Source organism: Cuculus canorus, unplaced genomic scaffold (genome assembly GCF_017976375.1).
Source record: "Cuculus canorus isolate bCucCan1 unplaced genomic scaffold, bCucCan1.pri scaffold_124_arrow_ctg1, whole genome shotgun sequence".
Taxonomy (NCBI): domain Eukaryota; kingdom Metazoa; phylum Chordata; class Aves; order Cuculiformes; family Cuculidae; genus Cuculus; species Cuculus canorus.
Genome location: NW_026527767.1, coordinates 28819 through 52959, shown reverse-complemented (window position 1 = coordinate 52959; position 24141 = coordinate 28819). Strand labels below are relative to the sequence as shown.

Genomic DNA, 24141 nt, shown 5'->3' with positions numbered 1-24141 from the left:
TCCTTCCTCTCTTCCCAAAACCTGACCAAGCGATAGGAAGAAAGGAAGAAGAAATGTCCCAGGCCTCTGTCAATCAGCTGGGTCTGACACTTGGAGGGCACCAGTGCCATTCCATTATACAGATCAAAAGGATGAAGCTGGGAAGTGACTCTGCCAGTCTGACTCCACACGGTCCATGGACAGGCCAGGCTGTGTCTGTGTCTGTGTCTGCAGAGCCGCACACCTACAGCTCAGATCAAGCTGGGGCTGAAAGTCATGCCTGGTTTCAGTGTCTCCTGGGCCATGGACAGAGGGGTGGGTGGAGGCCCAGGAGTTGCCAGTCGACACCATGAAGACCCCTGGATGCTCTCAGGGCTCTGACACTGCCCCATGGGTAGAGAGAAAGGAATGAACCACACTGAGCCTTGACCTGTAATGTGATGGGATCCCATGGAGAGGAGCCACACTGGAGCAGGGGAGAAGTGTGAGGAGGAAGGAGCAGCAGAGATGTTCTTCACTGACTGTTAACCCCCTCTTCACCACCCTCCATGCTTCTCCTGGGGATGGGGTGGGCAGAGGACCTGGGAGCAAAGGAGTCATTTGAGCGTGGGAGAAATGGGAGAAGAATGAGCTTTAAAGTTTTGTTCTTGTTTCTCATAATAAACATTCCTTAAGTGGCAATAAATTAAACAGACCTTCAGCAAGTCCACGTGTTTTTGCCAGCGACAGTCGTTGGTCCCTGAACTCCTTCGCTCTCCCTCGGCCCATGAGCTCTTCTGGTTCACTCTCTCCCTCTGTCCCGTTGGTTCCGGGCAGGGAGGGAGCAGCTGGAGGGGGTCCGTCTGCTGGACAAGGTTAACCCACCACAGGACACATCAGGGCTGCTGTGTCCAGGACGGGGCTCCCAGCACAAGGAAGACCCTGCCCAGCCTGGAGCGAGTCCTGCCCAGCCCAGAAGGATGGTTGGGCCTGGAGCACATTATGGACAAGGAGAGGCTGAGAGAGATGGGCTTTGAGAAACCTTTCAGGGGGAAACACTGAGCAAGGCCCCAGGGCAGCTGGGGGATCCCAATCCATGGACGTTCTCCGTGTTGGATGAGACAAGGCCATGAGCCCCTGATGTGTTTGGAGCTGTGTGAGAAAGGGTTTGGCTGAGAGCCCAGCAGTGGCGAGAGCTGTGGGACTGGGGTGCGAGAAATGTCAGTAGGAAATGGGTTCTCTTTTTATTAGTAATGGTGGTGGAGTTGGGTATCAGTGAGCAAAGGAGGAGGACAGAGGTTTCCGTGTAGCTGAAGTCCCTCCCCATGGCTGGGAGGTGCAGTCAGACATGGAAATGGTTGGTGTTTGGGACTCATCTGCAATGATTTCCCTGTTTCAGCTTCCCCAGGGTGCCCAGGGGACAATTGCTGGTCATTTTCAATCTATAACTGGGCCAAATGCCTTGATATCATTGTATATAAATTAGTGTTAGTTTTAGTACTGAGAAGTTCAAGGCCAGGTTGGATGAGGCTGTAAGAAACCTGATCCAGTGGAAGGTGTCCCTGCCCATGGCAAGGGGGTTAATTCTGGCTGATCGCTAAGGTCGCTTCCAACCCAACCCTTTTCATGATTCTATGATGTAATTCTATGATTCTAACACTACTACTGGTACTAAAACAAGCTCTGGCACCCGCATAAGCATTAGTGTAAGTGTTACCGATAGTAAGAGCATGAGTTTTTATTGTTTTTATTATATCCATCCTTTTTTTTCAACGCTTAGGACTTTTTTCCTTTCCCAATTCCCCTTTGTGATTAAGAGGGAGGGAAGGGTAACCAACCACTTCCCATCGTTTGCTGCCAGATCTCAGGGGCAGAACTGGGACACGTTGTGCCCTCATCTCACACACAGGGTGTTCAGAGACAGAGCCCTCCCCGTGCTCACGCAGCGGCTCTGCACAGCAGCAGTCACAGGGTCTTTGTTCTCCTGCTGCCACTCCCAGAGCTGTGGTTGGTCACCCTGCTCTGCACTCAGATGAGATGTCCCACACCATGAAGAACGGACACAGAGATCTCGGTCCAAGGCAGCACAGCCCAGTGCTGCACTCAGGCAGTCTCCAGGGGACGTTGTTCTCCAAGTGAAGTGAACTCGAGGCATTCTCAGATCCACAGGCCATCAGAGCAACCCCATGGACATCAGCCCAGTCACAGAGATGCCCATTGCCTGTCCCCTCCTGTGATCCCAGCACGGCCCAATCGCAGGAGAGTGACCAAGCTCAGAGCACTCAGAGCTTCCACCAGCACAAGGGCTCAGAAGATCATGGAGATGCCAAGACAGCAGCTCTAGAAAGACCAAGTGCTGTTTCTCTGCAGTGCTGGGACTCTTTTCCCCTCCACATCTGGAGGTGACCCAGCAGCTCCTGAGAAAGTCCTGGAGGAAGGATCATGGACAAACAAGTGGCTGCTGGGGTCTTTATTTTCCTTAAAGAAGAACAGAGCACGGCTGCTCATTTACACAGTCTTTGGGTCACACAAGACAGGGAAACACGGACACAGCAGTGGGAGGAACAATGACATTTCTCTGTCAACAGCTTCATCAAAACCAAGAAAAAATATCTCCCAAAATGAATCTAAATAAGCTCCCAAAGAAAGGCTGGTTCTGCAGTGCAGTACATTGCAAGTGACACACAGATGAAGATGGGCAGTTTGTGGCTGCTTAAAAAGAGTCAGACATGAGTTTGCACACTGCATCCTTCAACTGCTGATTCCTCAAGCTGTAGATGAGAGGGTTTAGTGCTGGAGGAACCACTGAGTACAGAAATGACACCACCAGGTCAAGGGATGGGGAGGAGATAGTGGGCGGCTTCAGGTAGGCAAAAAAGCTCATACTGATAAAGAGGGAGACCACGGCCAGGTGAGGGAGGCACGTGGAAAAGGCTTTGTGCCGTCCCTGCTCAGAGGGGATCCTCAGCACTGACCTGAAGATCTGCACATAGGACACCACAATGAAAACAAAACAGACAAATGATAAAAAGACAATAAACACCAGAAAGCCAACCTCCCTCAGGGCAGCATCTGAGCAGGAGAGCTTGAGGATGTGTGGGATTTCACAGAAGAACTGGTCCACAGCATTGCCCTGGCAGAGGGGCAGGGAAAATGTATTGGCCGTGTGCAGCAGAGCATTGAGAAACCCAGCGCCCCAGGCAGCTGCTGCCATGTGGACACAAGCTCTGCTGCCCAGGAGGGTCCCGTAGTGCAGGGGTTTGCAGATGGCAACATAGCGGTCATAGGACATGACCGTGAGAAGGGCAAACTCTGCTCCAAGGAAGAAGACAAGGAGAAAGACTTGGGCAACACATCCTGAGTAGGAGATGGTCCTGATGTGCCAGAGAGAATTGGCCATTGATTTGGGGACAGTGGTGGAGATGGATCCCAGGTCAAGGAAGGAGAGGTTGAGGATAAATAAGTACATGGGGGTGTGGAGGTGGTGGTCACAGGCGATGGTGGTGATGATGAGGCCGTTGCCCAGGAAGGCAGCCAGGTAGGTGCCCAGGAAGAGCCAGAAGTGCAAGAGCTGCAGCTCCCGTGTGTCTGCGAATGCCAGGAGGAGGAACTGTGTGATGGAGCTGCTGTTGGACATCTGCTGCCTCTGGGCATGGGGAACTCTAAGAGAAGGAAAAGGACAATGAGAAGTTAGGTGAGAATTCTCTGAGCAAATCAAAGCCATCTTGTTCCCAGCTATCTTCTGCTTGTACATTTCTGAGACAGAGGGTAATCACAGTCCCATGTTCACCTTAAAATTCACCAGGCCCTGCTGAGAGCAGAGGGATCCACCCTTTCCTAAGGTTTCAGCACTCCACTTTCAGCCCAGGACACACAGGGCTTGTCGCTGTTGAGACACGACACGGTGATGTGGAAGCAAGTTTCTTTATTGATTTTACAGGGCTGACCGGCCGGTGCTTGATCTTACGCGCGCCTCTTATACCCTTGATTAACACACGCATCTCCGCATGATTGGATTAGCTTATACGTAAACAATCTGTGAATGGATAGTGCTACTTTCATGCATGGTCCTATATTGTCTGCCCACTTCCCGTCCCATGATCTCCTTCCGGGTGCATTAATCAGGGGTCCTCAGCCCACTGTGGACCCCCACAATTCCCCCTTTTTGTATTTGTGCTAAAGAAAATTGCCCGTTAAAGATTGCCTGTGTTGTCCGCTGCGGGGCCCTTCGCAGCAGACACTCAATGCAGAGCAACATCGACAGCACAACTACAAACACACCCACTCTTGAAACAGGCAAGTAAAGCAACATCAACATTTGACCGCGCTGAGTAATATCATAGGTGCATCTGAAAGGTATACAAGCATTGACTTATACTCCATTTCTACTGATCCTAACAGCTCTAACTCGTGGTTCCAGTACATGACTTATACTCTATTTCTACTGATCCTAAAAACTCTAACTTGTGGTTCCGGTACATGATTTATACTCCAGTTGTTATGGCAGTTCTTTGATGTTAGCAAGGGCTATCCATCACACTCATCTCCGGCTGTTTGATTCTCCACACGTGGCCTCCGTGGCTTATCCACAGCAGGGTGAACACAACAGCAGGGTGCCACCGATGTCCTTCATCTGTGGAAACACAAGCATACCCTCGACCCCACGTTAATAGCTTGCATGGGCCTGACCACTGACCACTTTGAAGGTCCTTCACTTGAACCTTCACTCCATCAGAGAGAGCTGTGGTAGACTTCAAGGATTCAAAATGTCGAACCATTGGGGGATTCTGATGTTCCTCATTGATAGTTAAGAAATTTAATACATACATCACCTTGTTCAGCCGTGCTTCAGGTGATTCCCCAGACATTCCCGCCTTTTGTTTTTGTAAAAGGCACTTAAGTGTACCATGGGCACATCCTACAAGTGCCTGACTGGTGGGGGAGTGAGGAATACCTGTAGCATGGCTGACACCCCAAGACTGTAAAAATGCTTTCACTCGCCCAGAAACATAAGCGGGACCATTGTCAGTTTTAATTTGTCGAGGAACACCACAGGTGGCGAAGGTTTTTTGCCAATGCCCAATAGCATCTTTTGCTGCTTCTCCCGTATGTGCAGTAGCAATAATGACAGAAGAAAAGGTATCAATTGATACATGTACATACTTTTGTTGGCCAAATTCTGTAATATGAGTTATATCAGTTTGCCAAATTTGTAGGGCCTGTAAGCCTCTAGGATTTACTCCATAAACTGTTGGAAAATGTTGGCCTTGACAATCGGGACATGAGGCAACGATAGATTGAGCTTCAGTAGTAGAAAGCTGAAACTGTCTCTTGAGTACTCTGTGACCCTGGTGAAAAAATTGATGAGAAGCAATTGCTTGTTGCATAATGTTTGGTACTGGTCCCAATGCTACCGCAGATACTAATTGGTCAGCCCGGGCATTTCCTTCTGCTATAAAACCGGGTAAGTCAGTATGGCTTTTTATGTGTAGAATATAACAGGGTAGGCTGCGTTCTTGTACAGTTTCCCACAGGAGCTTCATAACTCCAAACAACAGGTGGTTTGTCACTTGTCCAAGAACTGTTTTATCCAATCTCTGCACTAGGCCTGCAACATGAGCAGAGTCAGTTACCACAGTTATGGCTTGTGGGAACTGTTGAAATGCCAATGTGACTGCTCGTAATTCCACCACTTGTGGGGAGCCTTGTTGATGCTCAATTAAATGTTGCCAATTTTGTCCATCAAACCATGTAACAGCAGCTTTTCCTGTTTTCCCAAACCCATCTGTGAAAACTGTGGGTCCATCAACAGGTGCTGTTTGGCTTAACAATTTCTGTGCCATAGAGATTTGAGTTCCCAGTTTACAAAGTGGATGGGAAGGAACACGGTACGATATCTGGCGTGTAAAATTCAGTAGCGCTGCTTGAAGTGCAGAACTATTGGCAAGACACCATTCAAAATATTGAACTTGTAGAGGAGTAACAATACATTCCGGATCTTGTGCCAATAGTTCCACACATCGTGTTCGGATTTTTATGATGAGTTGAGCTAACAGTTCATATAATCCTGGAGCAGCCTTTTTTGTTCGAAATGGTAAGAAGATCCACTCCAATATATGGAGGGGGTCTTCCCACCCATGATCCCACTGCACGAGCGCAGCATAGGGCATTGAGCCTTCCACAAAGACCAATGCCTGCACAATTACAGTCAGGTCAATGCGCCAGACATGCTTTTCCTGAATGGCTTTGCTCTACAAGGGTCAGAACATTTCTGGCTTCCTTATTTAGAACCCTGGGTGCTGCAATATCTGTGTCCCCTTTTAACAGATAGACTAGGGGTTGTATTTGTGATGATGTAAGGCCCAAATAGGGTCTCAGCCAATTTATAATTCCAACTATTTTCTGAACATCATTTAAAGTCCTGATTTCAGTTACTATCTCAATTGCCTGAGGTTGGACTGTTTTGGCCAGCACTTTCATGCCCAAATACAACCACAGTTGAACACGTTGTACCTTTTCAGGGGCAATGACCAGGCCATAACATTCCAACATTTGTCTAGTGTCCCTTTCCAATTCTCCCAATTGTTCTGACATTGCAGCAGCCAATAAGATGTCATCCATATAATGATAGCAATAGCATTCAGGATATTTCTGCCACAACACTCAGTGCCTGGGCTACAAACCTTTGATAGATGGTAGGTGGGTTTTTCGTCCCTTGGGGTAAAACCTTCCAATGATATCTTTTTGTGGGTTCTGCATGATTAGTTGAAGGAACTGTAAAAGCAAATTTTTTTACTTCATTTTCATCTAAAGGAATTGTAAAGAAACAATATTTTAAGTCCATGACCAATATGTCCCATTGTATTGGAATCATTGTTCGGGAAGGTGGTCCCGGCTGTAGTGCCCCCATGGTTGCAAGCACTTCATTGATCTTTCACCATTTTCCTGATTTCTTTTTGATCACAAAAACCAGTGTGTTCCAAGGACTGTATGACTCTTCAATATGGCCTGCAGCTAACTGTTCTACCACTAATGTGTGCAGGGCTGTGAGTTTCTCTTTGTTAAGGGGCCACTGATCCACCCACACTGGCTTATCTGTGAGCCATCGCAACCTTAAAGTGGGGTTTTTAGTGCCCTGCTGGATAGTGACCCCTATGGAAAATCCGTTGTGATACGGACTCCCCATTGTCCCAAACAGTCTCTTCCCCAGAGGTTTAAGGGGGCTGGAGTAATACAAGGTCGTACAGTGGCATTTTGCCCTTCAGGATTTGTGATAATTACAGGTTTTGCTGCAACGAGACCAGTAGCCATACCTCCTAGTCCCATTACTCCAGAAGTTGCAGGTACCACGGGCCAGGAATCAGGCCAGTCCCTTCGAGCAATGATAGTAACGTCAGCCCCTGTGTCAAGCAGTCCAGATATTTGAATGGAATGTGGAAAAGCAGTGTTCATAACAAGGATACATTTCATTTGTGATCTTGTGTCTGAGACTGGTTGTGACCAACAAATCTGAGGTGGTCCAGTGGATCCAAATCCCCCATCTCCACGGATGACTTGTTCTGTGTTAAGAACACTGCTTTTAAAAGGCACCAATTGCACAATGTGAGTCCTTCTTGTATTGTAACAGGGGGGATGATAGTAGAAACCATTGCACAAATCTGTCCTGTACAATCCTCATCAATTACTCCCACACGAACTAGAATGTTTTGTAAGATAGCACTGGAACGTCCGATAAGTAAAGCACTGAGTCCTTAACCAATGGGCCCCCACGCTTTCAGAGGGACCTTGTGTACTCTCTGTGTATTAATAATTACTGTGTTGGAGGTGGATACATCCATCCTTGCTGCTCCACTGTTTTTCCTGATAAGAGGTCGCAAAGGTCTGGGGCCGCATTGCAGGAGACCAAGCGTTCTTCATGGGCACGGGTATTTGTGTCTGGGCGCGCCCCCCTCGCTCTGTCTCCCGTTTCCCGGCTGTAGCAACTCTCCATTGATGTGATATTTGGACTGGCATTGCTTAGCAAAGTGTCCAGCTTTCCCACACCTGAGACATCTGCTGACAGCTGATGTGATCGCTGATCTACCAGTGCCAGTATTCTTCTTTTGTCTATTTGAACAGGCAGTTTTGAGATGTCCAGTCTGGTTACATTTACAACATCCTTTGTCAGGTGTTCCCATGGCTGCCATAGCAGCAGCGACAGCAGCCAGTTTTTGGTCACCCAACCCCATCTGGGCACAAGCCATGATCATAGTTTCAAGAGTCGGCTCACCTGGCAAGGCACGTATTATTTTTTGACAATCTGCATTAGCATTATCTCGCGCCAGCTGTGTGATCAACAGTGTTTTGACATAGTCATCCAAAACTTGGCGTTCTACAGCAGCCCGCAGCCTCTCTACAAATTGTAAAAATGGCGCTCGAACTCCCTGTGTAATTATTGTATATTTATCCTTCGGTTCAGCGATCTCAGCTGTTCTCATCAGTGCTTCAAGCCCTACTGCTCTTACCTGTTCAAGCACTGCAGGGTGCCACTGAGCCTGATGCTGTGGATTACTAAACTGCCCAGTTCCTGTTAAAACATCTGCACCGTTCCCATATCAGGGATCTGACTCGGGGAGCTGCAGGTTCCGTATTGCCTGTGCTTCTGCCCTTTGAGTCCAAATATTTCGAAAACCTGTGCACTGAACAGGCTGAAACATAATTTGTGCGATTTGGGCAAAGTCATATGGTGTCATTTCTTCCATAGTTAATAATCGAAACAATTGCATTGTTGCAGGGGAGCTGGGACTATACTGTGTAACAGTTTTCTGAAGTTCCTGTATTACTTTCCAGGTGTATGGTCTGTGCTCATCCATAATTCCCTGTCCTGGATCCCCCCCAGACCGCCGGGAATGCCATAGCTGTCACAGGATTCGGGTCACGTTCCTTTAAGGGTGTAGTTATTGCCTCGGACAACGTCCACTGCCCTTCTAGCATAGCCCAGTGTTTTACTTTTTGCCAAGATAAGCAGGGATCATATGGTCTCACAGTAACCCGTGCCGAGGGTGAATCCCATGCCTGAGGGGTTTGAGGTTTACCGAGGAACCCCCAAAGGTTGGCTTGGCGTTAGCCTCGTTCTTTCTGTTTTTTGAAGCAGTCACCTCAGTGTTCCCCCTCCCCCACCCCCGCCACGGGATGGTCCCAATCATCCGGCTCATCTGGCAAAGGCAGGAGTACCAAGGGATTGTACGCTTCGGGTGCCCCTCGCTCTTCAGGGGGACGGACGGCGTTATGGGGTTAACCCGCAGTCGGCTTTCACAGAATCACAGAATCACAGAATCACAAGGTTGGAAAGGACCCATTGGATCATCTGAGTCTGTTTCATCGTCTGACTCATCAACAAGAAAACTTTTTCGCGCTAACCGAGATGGTTTATTCTTTGGGCGCGTTACCAGATTTCTTGAATTTAGGTGTGAAGCTCAGATAGAGATTCAGAGTCTGGGTCAGCAGTTAATATAGAAAATTGCTCTTGCTCCGTTAACAGATCCTCAGCAGATGGAGGCTCATCTCGGGAGGCAAGGGGTGAAAGATCTTGCTCTGCCCAATCCCTCTGTTTTTTAAAGTCTTTCAAAGTATCAAACAAAAGGCACCATGTGGTTAACAAAGATACTGATTCTTTGTCTCCGTGTGAAGCGCTATCAAACAGGCTGTTGCCTATTTCTTTCCAATTTGAAACAGTAAATGATGTTATTATATCTGCAGTATAACCCTGTCTCTTGCTCCATAAAAGCATCTTTTGCAACATTGATTCCTCTAGCTTTACCCTCTTCTTTTCTAGTATTTGCTTCCACATGCTTATAATCATTTCCTACTCTTTTGTTAGTGAAACTCCCATCTTTTTCCCCAGCAGCTCACCTGCACTAAGTGTCTTCTTAAAAGTCCCGGATCCGGAATTAAGCAGCTTCTCTCGCTGCTCCTCTTGGCTGTTCTTGCCAAAAACTCTTTTAGCAGCTTCTCTCACCGCTTCTCTTGTCTGTTATTGCCGAAAACTATTTTAGCAGCTTCTCTCGCTGCTCCTCTTGGCTATTCCCACTGAAAACTCTTTTAGCAGCTTCTCTCGCTGCTCCTCTTGGCTATTCCCACTGAAAACTCTTTTAGCAGCTTCTCTCGCCGCTCCTCTTGGCTATTCTTGCCGAAAACTCTTTTTTAGTGGCTGTGCCACCTCGGGGAACCCCAAAATTAAAACTCTCAGAAAATCGCTCGCTATATCACGTCGGGGTCACCAGATGTCGCTGTTGAGACACGGCACGGTGATGTGGCAGCACGTTTCTTTATTGAAGTTACGCGCGCCTCTTATACCCTTTATTAACACACGCGTCTCCGCAGGATTGGATTAGCTTATACATAAACAATCTGTGAATGGATGGTACTACTTTCATGCATGGTCTTATATTGTCTGCCCACTTCCCGTCCCATGACCTCCTTCCGGGTGCAGTAAGCAGGGGTCCCAGCCCGCTGCGGACCCCCACAACTGGGTGCTCTCTTAACTGTGTTTACTGGCTATACTGGGAGAACTGGGACCATAGCCGCTGTCAAGGATGGTCCTATTGTGCTGCAGCACTGCGTGTACTGGGAGCACTGGTTGAACAGGTGCCACGTGTCCTACCGGCACTGCATGGACTGGGTGCGCTCTGTCCTGGGTGAACTGGGAGTACTGGGTGTCCTGGCTGAGCTGGGACAATATCCACTGTCAAAAATGGTCCTGCTGTGCTGCACCGCTCTGTCTACTGGGAGCACTGGTTGAACTGGTGCTGTGTGTCCTATGGGCACTGCATGGGCAGGGTGCTCTGGGTGCTGGGTGTACTGGGTAAACTGGGTGCTCTCTGTACTGTGTGTACTGTAGAACAGTACATCAACAGCAGAACAGTCCCATTAAGCTTCCAGAGGGCAGACTTTGGACTTTGGACTCCCGTGGGAGACAGTCCTTACGGGCAATGGAGCTCTTCAAAAATGAAACCCTAACAGCTCAGGAGCGAATCAGCCCCATGCTCCGGCAGGGGAAAAAGCAGCTCGGTTGGGCAGGGAGATCTTGAGAGGCATCAAAAAGAAGAGGAAGGTCTATGAGCTTTGGAAGAAGGGACAGGCATCTTGGGTGGACTACAGGGAGGAAGTGAGATCGTGCAGGGAAAAAATCAGGAGGGCTGACGCCCAAGTAGAAATCAAATTGGCTAAGGCTGTGAAAGATAATAAAAAATCTTTCTACAAATACATTAAGAAGAGAAGGAGGACTGGGGAGAATATTCAGTCCCTATTGGATGCAGAAGGAACAACAGTGACAGGGGATAAGGACAAGGCTGAGGTACTTAATGACTTCTTTACCTAATTCTCTAATAGTAAGGAAAGTTGTTCCCTCTGTGTACAAACCCAGGAGTTAGAGGAGCAGAATGAGGCTCCAATGATCCAGGAGGAGGAGGTTAGAGACTTGCTTGCCCAGCTAGACACTCATAAGTCTATGGGGCCAGATGGGATCCACCCAAGAGTATTGAAGGAACTGGCAGATGTCCTTTCCAAACCCCTTTCCATTATCTTCCAGCGGTCCTGGCTGACTGGGGAAGTTCCACTGGACTGGAGGCTGGCTGATGTTGTGCCCATCTACAAGAAGCGTTGCAGGGAGGATCTGGGGAACTACAGGCCTGTCAGTCTGACCTCAGTGCCGGGGAAAGTCATGGAACAGGTGATCTTGAGTGCTATCATGAAGCTCATGCAAGAGAACCGGGTGATCAGGCCCAGTCAACATGGGTTTACAAAAGGCAGATCTTGCCAAACTAACCTGATCTCCTTCTATGACAAAGTAACTCAACTACTGGATGGGGAAAGGCTGTGGATGTAGTCTTCTTGGAATTCAGGAAAGCCTTCAACACAGTTTCTCACAGCATTCTGCTTCAGAAACTGTCAGCCTCTGGCCTGGACAGGCGCACACTCTTCTGGGTTGAAAACTGGTTGGATAGCCCAGAGAGTGGTGGTCAATGGAGTTAACTCCAGCTGGAGGCCAGTCACAAGTGGGGTTCCTCAGGGCTCGGTACTGGGTCCAGCTCTGTTCAATGTCTTTATCAATGACCTGGATGAAGGCATTGAGCGCACCCTCAGCAAGTTTACAGATGACACTAAGCTGGGAGGAAGTGTGGATCTGCTGGAGGGTAGGGAGGCTCTGCAAAGGGATCTGAACAGGTTGGACTGCTGGGCCGAGACCAATGGCATGAGGTTCAACAAGGCCAAATGCCGGGTCCTGCACTTGGGGCACAACAACCCTATGCAGCGCTACCGACTGGGAGCAGTCTGGCTAGAAAGCTGCCTGGACGAGAAGGATCTGGGGGTGTCGGTTGACAGAGACTGAACATGAGCCAGCAGTGTGCCCAGGTGGCCAAGAAGGCCAATGGCATCTTGGCTTGTGTCAGAAACGGTGTGACCAGCAGGTCCAGGGAGGTGATTCTCCCTCTGTACTCGGCACTGGTGAGACCGCACCTTGAGTACTGTGTTCAGTTCTGGGCCTCTCACTACAAGAAGGATGTTGAGGCTCTGGAGCGTGTCCAGAGAAGAGCAACGAAGCTGGTGAGGGGCTGGAGAACAAGTCTTATGAGGAACAGCTGAGAGAGCTGAGGTTGTTTATCCTGGAGAAGAGGAGGCTGAGGGGAGACTTATTGTTCTCTACAGCGACCTGAATAGAGGTTGTGGAGAGGAGGGTGCTGGGCTCTTCTCCCAAACGACAGGGGACAGGACAAGAGGGAATGGCCTCAAGCTCCGCCAGGGGAGGTTCAGGCTGGACATCAGGAAGAAAATTTTCATGGAAAGGGTCATTGGGCCCTGGAACAGACTGCCCAGGGAGAGGGTGGAGTCACTTTCCCTGGAGGTATTTAAGGGATGGGTGGATGAGGTGCTGAGGGGCATGGTTCAGGGAGTGTTAGGAATGGTTGGACTCAATGATCCAGTGGGTCCTTTCCAACCTTATGATTCTATGATTCTATGAATCTGCCTTTAATTTGTTGAAACACACAGAGAGCACAGTTCCTCATTTACACAGATAATCAGAAAGAAAAGAAAAGACTGTGAATTAAAAACAGGATGACAACATTATCCCAATTATAAACCAGGAACACTGAAAACAAATACAGAAGCCAGTCTGGGCCTGCCATGAGTTGCATGATAACTGCTATGCAGAAGATGATGAGCAGTTCATTGATTCAGAGAGCCATCCAGATATCAGTTTCCACACTGCATCCTTGAGCTGCTGATTCCTCAAACTGTAGATGAGGGGATTCAGTGCTGGAGGCACCACTGAGTACAGAAATGACACCACCATGTCCAGGGATGGAGATGACACGGAGGAGGGCTTCAAGTAAACAAATGCTCCAGTGCTGATAAACAGGGAGACAACAGCCAGGTGAGGGAGGCACGTGGAAAAGGCTTTGTGCCGTCCCTGCTCAGAGGGGATCCTCAGCACTGACCTGAAGATCTGCACATAGGACACCACAATGAAAACAAAACAGCCAAATGCTAAAAGACACTAAACACAAGAAGCCCAACCTCCCTCAGGGCAGCATCTGAGCAGGAGAGCTTGAGGATCTGTGGGATTTCACAGAAGAACTGGTCCACAGCATTGCCCTGGCAGAGGGGCAGGGAAAATGTATTGGCCGTGTGCAGCAGAGCAGTGAGAAACCCAGCGCCCCAGGCAGCTGCTGCCATGTGGACACAAGCTCTGCTGCCCAGGAGGGTCCCGTAGTGCAGGGGTTTGCAGATGGCAACGTAGCGGTCGTAGGACATGACCGTGAGAAGAAAATACTCTGCAGCACACAAGAAGATAAATAGAAAGACTTGGGTAACACATCCCTGAGTAGGAAATGGTCCTGGTGTCCCACAAAGAATTAGCCATGGATTTAGGGACATTGGTGGAGATGGATCCCAGGTCAAGGAGGGAGAGGTTGAGGAGGAAGAAGTACATGGGGGTGTGGAGGTGGTGGTCACAGGCGATGGTGGTGATGATGAGGCCGTTGCCCAGGAGGGCAGCCAGGTAGATGCCCAGGAAGAGCCAGAAGTGCAAGAGCTGCAGCTCCCGTGTGTCTGCGAATGCCAGGAGGAGGAACTGGGTGATGGAGCTGCTGTTGGACATCTGCTGCCTCTGGATGTGAAGCACTGAACAAAACGAAATTACAGTGAGAAGTTAGGGGAGACTTAGGAGTCTGAGTAAAATCATCAAAGCCATTTCTCACACTGTACGCTTGCCACTGCTTTTCCTTTCACAGCCCTTCCTTCAGCTCCGTGCCTGGAGCCCTGCTCGGTGCCGGCTGACTGTGCTGGGACAAGCAGGGCCTCTGCCCGCTGGCTGCCAGGACTCAGCCCTGCTCTGCAGCAGGGGCTCATGGGGACGGTGGGGACAGTTCTGGTGTTGAAATTTGTCAGATAAAACTGCTCCTGGTGCAGAAGGGCTCGGCAGCATCTGCACTCCCAGTGCTAAGACTCCCCAAACACAAAAGTGTTTTAGGGGGAGAGGGTTTTTTTTGCAGCTCACTCCCATCTCAGCTGGAGATTTTCCTGGAAGTGAAAACCCCTCAGCATCTCTGCTGCACTCACAGAGATCAGAAGGAGTCCTGCGAGGCGAGAGCATTGCCTGTGGCTCAGTGCAGAGGGAGGGGAGCTGCTCTGTCCCTCGCTCTTGTTCCCAGCTGCCCTGGGCTTGTAATTCTCATGTTAACCTAAAAAGCCACCAGGCAGTGAGAGAGGAGAACCCCACTGCTGAGCACTCAATGTCTCACCCTTTCCTAAGGTCTCAGCACCCACTTTCAGCCCAGGACACACACGGCTCATTTAAAAAACTGAAAGCATTTTCTCTCTTGTAGCATCTCTGCCCTTCTCCATGGGGCTTTCAGGTAACACCGAGAGGTGACAGGACAGCTTTGCATCCTGGAGGGAAGTTCACAGCTTGGAAAGAAACCTCAAGGAGATAACTCAGTGTCCTAATGATAGTATCTCACAGTAAGGGAGAGTTAGCTTATTCCTCAGGGCATGACACAGACTGCACTGCCCACAGCCCCACAGATGAGATGAAAGCTTGGACTTTCCATTCCACCTGCATGGCAGGAATCAGAAAATCAGTGCCTGACTCGACTGCTGCAACTCCCATCCCCAAAGAGCCTGGCAGCGAGAACAAGAGAGCAACAACAAGAACACAGGAAAAAGAAGACAGAAAAAAAAAATGATCCATTCTCTCTGCCTTCTCCCTCCCTCATCTCTCCCCCTCCCCCCCAATTTCCCAAGAGTAGGAAAGTGAAAAAGAGAGAAAGAGTTCCTTATCTTTAACAGAATCTCTGCCCTGATCTTTTCCTCTTAGAAATATCCTGAAGGCATTTGGAGCTGTGAGCAGCCCTGACTCACACAGCACCTCCTGAAAGCAGAAAGACCCTCTCCTGCCAGGAGGTGCTTCTTCCCCCCATACCTTCTCTCTGTCCCTCCATGGGGAACTCCCCGGGCAGGCTGAGCACTCACTCTGTTTTTCTCTCTGCTGGAGAAACAGCAAGAGCCCTCCTGACAGATCCCACAGGCTGTGGCTGTGTTGGCTTTAGGAGATCCTTCCAGGAACAGCACCTGCATTGTCCTGCACCCAGAGACTCACCTGGAGAAGGACTGTGAAGATTTTCTCCAAATGAAGCCTCCTCTTTCCTCCCACCCCACCGTGCCTTTGCCCTCTCTGTGCCTCCCTCCTCTGCCCTCGCTGCCTGCAGGCAGTGCCCTCAGCCCTGCTGGGCTTTGCAGAGGAGCTGCTCCTGCCCAGAGATGGCTCTTTGTAGCGCTGCCCACTTGCCACCAGCTCCCTCCGTGCCAGGAGCCCAGCCCAGCTCAGCAGCAGAGGAGCAGCCCAAGGCAGCCCTTTCTCTGCCCCCTCGGGGCTCCCTCCAGGTGTCCCTGGGGCTCCAGGGGAACCTGCTGAGAAACAGCCTGAAGCCATCCCTCATCTTCCCTCCCTCAGCTGGCAGAGACACTTCTGTCCTGCACTGTCATTGTTCCTGTCAGAAAAAGAGCTGGACAGGAGAAGCACTTTATTTTCTCCCACAATTAGATAGGACAGCAGGAAGGTGACAGGGAATGATCTCGTTTCTCCAAGCTGGGAGGATCGTTTCCATGGGGTGAATTCAGGCATTTCATCCTGGGTATTCAGATCTCAGCGTGGAAAGACACTCAGCTCTCTTCTGTCCCACCCACGTCTCTGTTCTAAGCAAAGCCTTTGCACACACGGGGTCTTGGGCGCTTGGTCCCAGGTTTTCTCATGGCAGGGATGAGGTTGCCTGGTGCCACCGCTGCAGGGCTTCAGCCCCAGTGGGCAGCAATGCCCTCAGCCAGGGGCACAGGCAGGAGGAGCTGGAGCTGTTAGTGCTGGTGACAGAGCTGTTGCTGCTTCAGGAACCCTTAAAGAAGAAACCTATACTGAGTGGCCACTGCTGCATTTAATAAGGGACAGAGGTGATCCTTCCATGATCCTTTTATGACCCACATTTTCTATGAAACTTTTATGACCAGATCCCAGCATAAATGATACTTCCCCGGCCCTTCTACCTGACCGTTCTGTGACCCAACTCTTCTATAACCCAACGCTTCTAAAATTTGACCCTTCTATAACCCAAGCTTTCTATGACACAATCCTTCTCTTACTCTTCTATGACTTTCTATGGCCCGACTCCTCTATGACCTGAATAAGCTATGACCCAACCATTCTGTGACCCATCTCTTACATGACCAGGCCTTTCCACGACTCTGGCCTTCCTTGACCCATAACATCTATCACCTAATTATTCTCTGACTATTCTATGATGCAAATTTCAAGGACTCAACTCTTCTATGGCGAAAATCATCTATGCTGCAACACCTCTATGACCAGACATTACTATGACTCAACTCTTCTGGGACCCTGCTATTACGTGACACTCCTTTGACCTGACCCGCTATGATATGAATCCTCCAAACTCCTCTGTGTATGAACTGCCTTTTCTATGACCTGGTACTTCTATGATATATTCTTTCTATGACCCAACACTACCACCTACCTTCCAAACCAGTCTTCTATGAGCTGACTCTTCAATCATCCCACTCTTCAATGACTTCTCTATGTCCTGACTCTTTGAAAATCTGAGTCTTCTGTGAACCAAGATGTCTATGATACAACTCTTCTCTGACCATTCTATATCCCGACTTTTCTATGGCCTAAAATTTCTATGACCAAACTCTTATATGACCTGACACGTCTTGCTCTGACTTTTCTGTTCCCTGACTCTTCTATGACCATTCCATGACAGGATCCTTTTATGACTCTTCTATGAGTACACGGTACTACGACTTGTCTATGACCCGACCCTTCTCTGAACCAACTCTTCCCAAACTGAACCTTCTATGACCTTTCTGTGACCAAACTCTTGGAGACCCCCAATAAACTTTCACACTTCAATGACTCAACTCTTCCATGACAAACATTCTGTAACCCTTTATGACCTCACTCTTCTATGACCCGAGACTTCTATAACCCAGCTCTGCTATGAGACTTCTATGACCCAACCCAGCTATGAGTCCTCTGTGACCGAACACTTCTATTAACCATCTCAAACCCAACTCTTCTGTTACTCTTCTATGACCTGACAATTCTCGCACTGAAGTGATCTTATGCTCTTCTATGACTCAACCCTTTTATGACCCTACCTTTCTATGACTGAACTCTTCTACAACTCCATGGAGCAGTGCGAGAGCCATGGCATCGCACATAACTCTGTAGCCCTTTCTTTGGAATTACATGCAATAACTGCTCCCAGTTTGATTCGGCAGTATGAAAATCATCATGCCACCAGCATCATTGTGGTCAAAGCCAGATCTGCCTTCAAGGGCTTGGGGGTCAGGGCTTGGCCTTTCTGCTTCATCAGGAAAACCCAGGCTTTTCACAGCTGCCTGCACAGTGCCTTTGTCTGCCTGCAATCATGGCCTCCAATTATCGTCCCTAACGAGTCCCTGGGGAGGCTTTGTCAGGAACTGTTCTCACTGAGACCAATTAAGACTTCAAGATAGTTTGAGTTCTACTTTTGACTTCTTGAGATGTTTCCTCAGCCTCCTCTCAGCAGCTGAGGTTCAAGGGCTCATCAGCAAATCCACCCTGGGTCTCATTATAATACAGAAAGCCTTAACGAGCTCTTTCTCTGCCTGGAGATTTCTTCAGGTCTTCAAGCCTTGTACAGCTCCTTGGAGTCATTCTCAGTGTTGTTAAAGAGGAAGATTTTAAAGTGAACCCCCCCCCAAAAAAATTTAGTTTATTTCAATACTTTTCAGAATCATAGAATGGTTTGGGTTGGAAGGGACCTTAAGGCTCATACAGTTCCAAACCCTTTGCTATGGGCAGGGACACCTCTCACTGGACCAGGCTGCCCCATCCAACCTGGCCTTGAACACCTCCAGGGAGGGGGCATCCACAGCTTCCCTGGGCAACCTGGGACAGAGCCTCTCCACCTTCTTTGTGAAGAATTTCTTCCTAATGTCTAATCTGAACTTTCCCACTTCTAATTTAAAGCCATTCCCCCTTGTCCTATCCCTCCATGCCCTTGTAAAGAGACCCTCCTCAGCCTTCTTGGTGACCCCCTTCAGGTACTGGTAGGCTGCTATGAGGTCTCCCTGAAGCCTTCTCTTCTCCAGGCTGAGGAAGTTCCAGGAGAAGATCAATAGTTCTTTGGAAAATCTGCTTTGAAAGGGCATGGGATTGGTGGAAGTCTCTCGTGAGTGAGGTCAAGCAAGCGTCCTTGTGCCCAGGTCCATCTCCTCAGGGCACTCCTCAGCTGGCCAGGTCTCTGCCCATGCTGCTCTATGGTTCTCCATGTGGGCTGAGCTAAAAATAGTTTAATAGGTGAAAAAGAAAATATAAAAAGCGACATAATCCAAACCGAAGACCAATGCAAATACCATCAGTTGCCACCTCCCTCAAGCAGACTGACACCCCACTTGTCTACCACCACCCGTCACCTTGAGCTATAAAAATCTCCACTTCTTCCTTCTTATGCCACAGGTTTTACGGCTGAGCATGGCATCTATGTTGTGGAATCTCCCTCTGACCAGCCGGGGTCAGCTGTCCTGGCCGTGTCCCCCTGACAACTTCTTGCCCACCCACAGCCACTCACTGGGAGGGAGCAGAGGGAGCAACTCTTGACGCTGTGCAAAGGAGACAATCACTGCCCTCACTCTTCTGGCACCAGGACGATGCCACAGGACCCAAAGAGTCTCACAGTTCAAAAGGAAAGTGGAGAAACTGGAGAGGATCTGGAGGAGATCTGCCAGGATGGAGTTAGGGGCCCACAGCATGAGGTGTGAGGGCACACTGTGGCCTGTGGGGGGAGGCTCGGGGCAACCTGCTAAGTGGGTCTCTACATCTTATGCTCATAGAAAAACTTAGGGAATAAGATGGCTCAGGTGACCTCTAGTCCAATTCCCAGCTCCAAGCAGGGCCAGCTCTGAGGTCAGACCAGGCTGCTCAGTCCATGTCAGCATCCGCAGAGAGACTTTAGACATCAACGAGGCACCGAGGCCCTGATTAAAAGAGAGTATTTGGGCATTTGACCAGCTCCATGAGCACAGCTATCGGTCGTCCATGGCTCCTGTGATACCTGGGAATGTCCACCTTCTTGTCCAGAGGAGTGGCATCCTTCTGCCTGTCTCCTGGCCCATCTCCAGCCCATGGTGTGCTTTAGTCTGGAAAAGGAATTCATACACAATGACTTGGGTTCTGTCAGCTTAATGCTAAAAGAGAGGGAGGTGAAGGCATCTCAGAGCTTCCAGGTTCCTGGGGAAAATTTAAGAGCTCCATGAAAGGAAGAAGAGAACAGTTTTGAACAAGCATTGCCTTTAGATCGTTTCATATGTGAGGGCTCTGCTCCCCATTGTCTATCATTGACAGGTTGAAACCTCACCTGCTTTTCCTTCCTCTCTTCCCAAAACCTGACCAAGTGATAGGAAGAAAGGAAGAAGAAATGTCCCAGGCCTCTGTCAATCAGCTGGGTCTGACACTTGGAGGGCACCAGTGCCATTCCATTATACAGATCAAAAGGATGAAGCTGGGAAGTGACTCTGCCAGTCTGACTCCACACGGTCCATGGACAGGCCAGGCTGTGTCTGTGTCTGTGTCTGCAGAGCCGCACACCTACAGCTCAGATCAAGCTGGGGCTGAAAGTCATGCCTGGTTTCAGTGTCTCCTGGGCCATGGACAGAGGGGTGGGTGGAGGCCCAGGAGTTGCCAGTCGACACCATGAAGACCCCTGGATGCTCTCAGGGCCCTGACACGGGGTAGAGAGAAGGGAATGGACCACGCAGAGCCTTGACCACAAATACCGTGGGATCCCATGGAGGGGACCCACGCTGGAGCAGGGGAAGAGTGTGAGGAGGAAGGAAGGGGGGAGATGTTCTTCACCCACTCTTCTTCATCTTCCATGCTCCTCCTGGAGTTGGGTTGGGCAGAGGAACTGGGAGCAATGGAGGCATTTGAGTGTGGGAGAAAGTGTGAGGGAAATGGGCTTTAATATTTTGTCCTTGTTTCTCATAATCCAAAACTTTCTTAACTGGCAATAAATTACATAGACCTTCAGCAAGTCCACACATCTGTGCCAGTGACAGTCATTGGTCACTGAACCACCTTTGCTTTCTCTCGGCCCATGAGCTCTTCTGGTTCACTCTCTCCCTCTGTCCCGTTGGTTCCGGGCAGGGAGGGAGCAGCTGGGGGGGTCCGTCTGCTGGACAAGGTTAACCCACCACAGGACACATCAGGGCTGCTGTGTCCAGGACGGGGCTCCCAGCACAAGGAAGACCCTGCCCAGCCTGGAGCGAGTCCTGCCCAGCCCAGAAGGATGGTTGGGCCTGGAGCACATTATGGACAAGGAGAGGCTGAGAGAGATGGGCTTTGAGAAACCTTTCAGGGGGAAACACTGAGCAAGGCCCCAGGGCAGCTGGGGGATCCCAATCCATGGACGTTCTCCGTGTTGGATGAGACAAGGCCATGAGCCCCTGATGTGTTTGGAGCTGTGTGAGAAAGGGTTTGGCTGAGAGCCCAGCAGTGGCGAGAGCTGTGGGACTGGGGTGCGAGAAATGTCAGTAGGAAATGGGTTCCCTTTTTATTGATAACAGTGGTGGAGTTGGGTATCAGTGAGCAAAGGAGGAGGACAGAGGTTTCCTTGTAGCTGAAGTCCCTCCCCATGGTTGGGAGGTGCAGCCAGACATGGAAATGGTTGGTGTTTGGGACTCATCTGGAATGATTTCCCTGTTTCAGCTTCCCCAGGGTGCCCAGGGGACAATTGCTGGTTGTTTGCAATCTATAACTGGGCCAAATGCCTTGATATCATTGTATATAAATTAGTGTTAGTTTTAGTACTGAGAAGTTCAAGGCCAGGTTGGATGAGGCTGTAAGAAACCTGATCCAGTGGAAGGTGTCCCTGCCCATGGCAAGGGGGTTAAATCTGGCTGATCTCTAAGGTCGCTTCCAACCCAACCCATTTCATGATTCTACGATGTGATTCTATGATTCTAACACTACTACTGGTACTAAAACAAGCTCTGGCACCCACATGAGCATTAGCCTAAGTGTTACTGATAGTAAGAGCATGAGTTTTTATTGTTTTTATTATATCCATCCTTTTATTTTAACATTTAGGACTTTTTTCCTTTCCCGATTCCCCTTTGTGATTAAGAGGGAGGGAAGGGTAACCAACCACTTCCCATCGTTTGCTGCCAGATCTCAGGGGCAGAACTGGGACACGTTGTGCCCTCATCTCACACACAGGGTGTTCAGAGACAGAGCCCTCCCCGTGCTCACGCAGCGGCTCTGCACAGCAGCAGTCACAGGGTCTTTGTTCTCCTGCTGCCACTCCCAGAGCTGTGGTTGGTCACCCTGCTCTGCACTCAGATGAGATGTCCCACACCATGAAGAACGGACACAGAGATCTCGGTCCAAGGCAGCACAGCCCAGTGCTGCACTCAGGCAGTCTCCAGGGGACGTTGTTCTCCAAGTGAAGTGAACTTGAGGCACTCTCAGTCCCACAGGCCGTCAGAGCAACCCCATGGACATCAGCCCAGTCACAGAGATGCCCATTGCCTGTCCCCTCCTGTGATCCCAGCACGGCCCAATCGCAGGAGAGTGACCAAGCTCAGAGCACTCAGAGCTTCCACCAGCACAAGGGCTCAGAAGATCATGGAGATGCCAAGACAGCAGCTCTAGAAAGACCAAGTGCTGTTTCTCTGCAGTGCTGGACTCTTCCCCCTCCACATCTGGAGGTGACCCAGCAGCTCCTGAGAAAGTCCTGGAGGAAGGATCATGGACAAACAAGTGGCTGCTGGGGTCTTTATTTTCCTTAAAGAAGAACAGAGCACGGCTGCTCATTTACACAGTCTCTGGGTCACACAAGACAGGGAAACACTGACACAGCAGTGGGAGGAACAATGACATTACTCTGTCAACAGCTTCATCAAAACCAAGAAAAAATAACTCCCAAAATGAATCTAAATAAGCTCCCAAAGAAAGGCTGGTTCTGCAGTGCAGTACATTGCAAGTGACACACAGATGAAGATGGGCAGTTTGTGGCTGCTTAAAAAGAGCCAGACATGAGTTTCCACACTGCATCCTTCAACTGCTGATTCCTCAAGCTGTAGATGAGAGGGTTTAGTGCTGGAGGAACCACTGAGTACAGAACTGCCATCACCAGGTCAAGGGATGGGGAGGAGATAGTGGGCGGCTTCAGGTAGGCAAAAAAGCTCGTACTGATAAACAGGGAGACCACGGCCAGGTGAGGGAGGCACGTGGAAAAGGCTTTGTGCCGTCCCTGCTCAGAGGGGATCCTCAGCACTGACCTGAAGATCTGCACATAGGACACCACAATGAAAACAAAACAGACAAATGCTAAAAAGACACTAAACACAAGAAGCCAACCTCCCTCAGGGCAGCATCTGAGCAGGAGAGCTTGAGGATGTGGGGGATTTCACAGAAGAACTGGTCCACAGCATTGCCCTGGCAGAGGGGCAGGGAAAATGTATTGGCCGTGTGCAGCAGAGCATTGAGAAACCCAGCGCCCCAGGCAGCTGCTGCCATGTGGACACAAGCTCTGCTGCCCAGGAGGGTCCCGTAGTGCAGGGGTTTGCAGATGGCAACGTAGCGGTCGTAGGACATGACCGTGAGAAGGGCAAAATCTGCTCCAAGCAAGAACACAAAGAGGAAGACTTGGGCAACACATCCTGAGTAGGAGATGGTCCTGATGTCCCAGAGGGAATTGGCCATGGATTTGGGGACAGTGGTGGAGATGGATCCCAGGTCAAGGATGGAGAGGTTGAGGAGGAAGAAGTACATGGGGGTGTGGAGGTGGTGGTCACAGGCGATGGTGGTGATGATGAGGCCGTTGCCCAGGAGGGCAGCCAGGTAGATGCCCAGGAAGAGCCAGAAGTGCAAGAGCTGCAGCTCCCGTGTGTCTGCGAATGCCAGGAGGAGGAACTGGGTGATGGAGCTGCTGTTGGACATCTGCTGCCTCTGGGCATGGGGAACTCTAACAGAAGGAAAAGGACAATGAGAAGTTAGAGGAGAATTCTCTGAGCAAAATCAAAGCCATCTTGTTCCCAGCTACCCTCTGCTTGTACCTTTCTGAGACAGAGGGTAATCACAGTCCCATGTTCACCTTAAAATCCACCAGGCCCTGCTGAGAGCAGAGGGATCCACCTCAGGCCATTCAGTGTCTCACCCTTTCCTAAGGTCTCAGCACTCCACTTTCAGCCCAGGACACACAGAGCTCATTTCACAAACCCAACAGCATTTCCTCTCTCGTAGCATCTCTGCGCTTCTCCATGGGGCTTTCAAGGTAATACAACGATGTGATAGAACAGTTTGGCACCCTGGAGTGCAGCTCAGTGTTTGGAAGGAAACTTCAAGGAGATACCAAAGCGAGGGAGTGTCTCACAGTAAGAGAGGATCATTTCATTCCTCAGGGAATGGCACAGACTGCACTGCCCACAGCCCCACTGTGCAATAATAGCTTGGACACTCTACTGCCATGGACACAGCTGTACCGGAGAAGTCAGGAGACCAGAGCCTGACTTGGCTGCAGCAACTCCCATCCTCAGAGATCCTGGCAGCAAGAATGAGAGAACAACAGCAAGAACAGAGATGAG

General features: G+C 49.8%; 2 protein-coding genes and 1 pseudogene across 2 annotated transcripts; all 3 read right to left on the bottom strand.

Annotated features, from left to right (window-relative positions):
* Positions 1–2671: 2671 nt before the first annotated feature.
* Positions 2672–3595, bottom strand: LOC128850626 (olfactory receptor 14A16-like). Its single transcript, XM_054055600.1, has one exon. It carries the CDS (start codon positions 3593–3595, stop codon positions 2672–2674), a length of 924 nt encoding a protein of 307 aa, XP_053911575.1.
* Positions 3596–13141: 9546 nt separating this feature from the next.
* Positions 13142–14098, bottom strand: LOC128850624 (olfactory receptor 14A16-like; annotated as a pseudogene).
* Positions 14099–22574: 8476 nt separating this feature from the next.
* Positions 22575–23497, bottom strand: LOC104068777 (olfactory receptor 14J1). Its single transcript, XM_009571701.2, is given in 2 exon segments — positions 22575–22906; positions 22909–23497. Coding segments are annotated over 2 exon segments (921 nt in total).
* Between the last annotated feature and the right edge of the window lie 644 nt (positions 23498–24141).

Excerpts from the sequence above, each read along its gene's own strand:
- LOC128850626 (XM_054055600.1), bottom strand. The coding sequence starts at position 3,595 with ATGTCCAACAGCAGCTCCATCACACAGTTCCTCCTCCTGGCATTCGCA.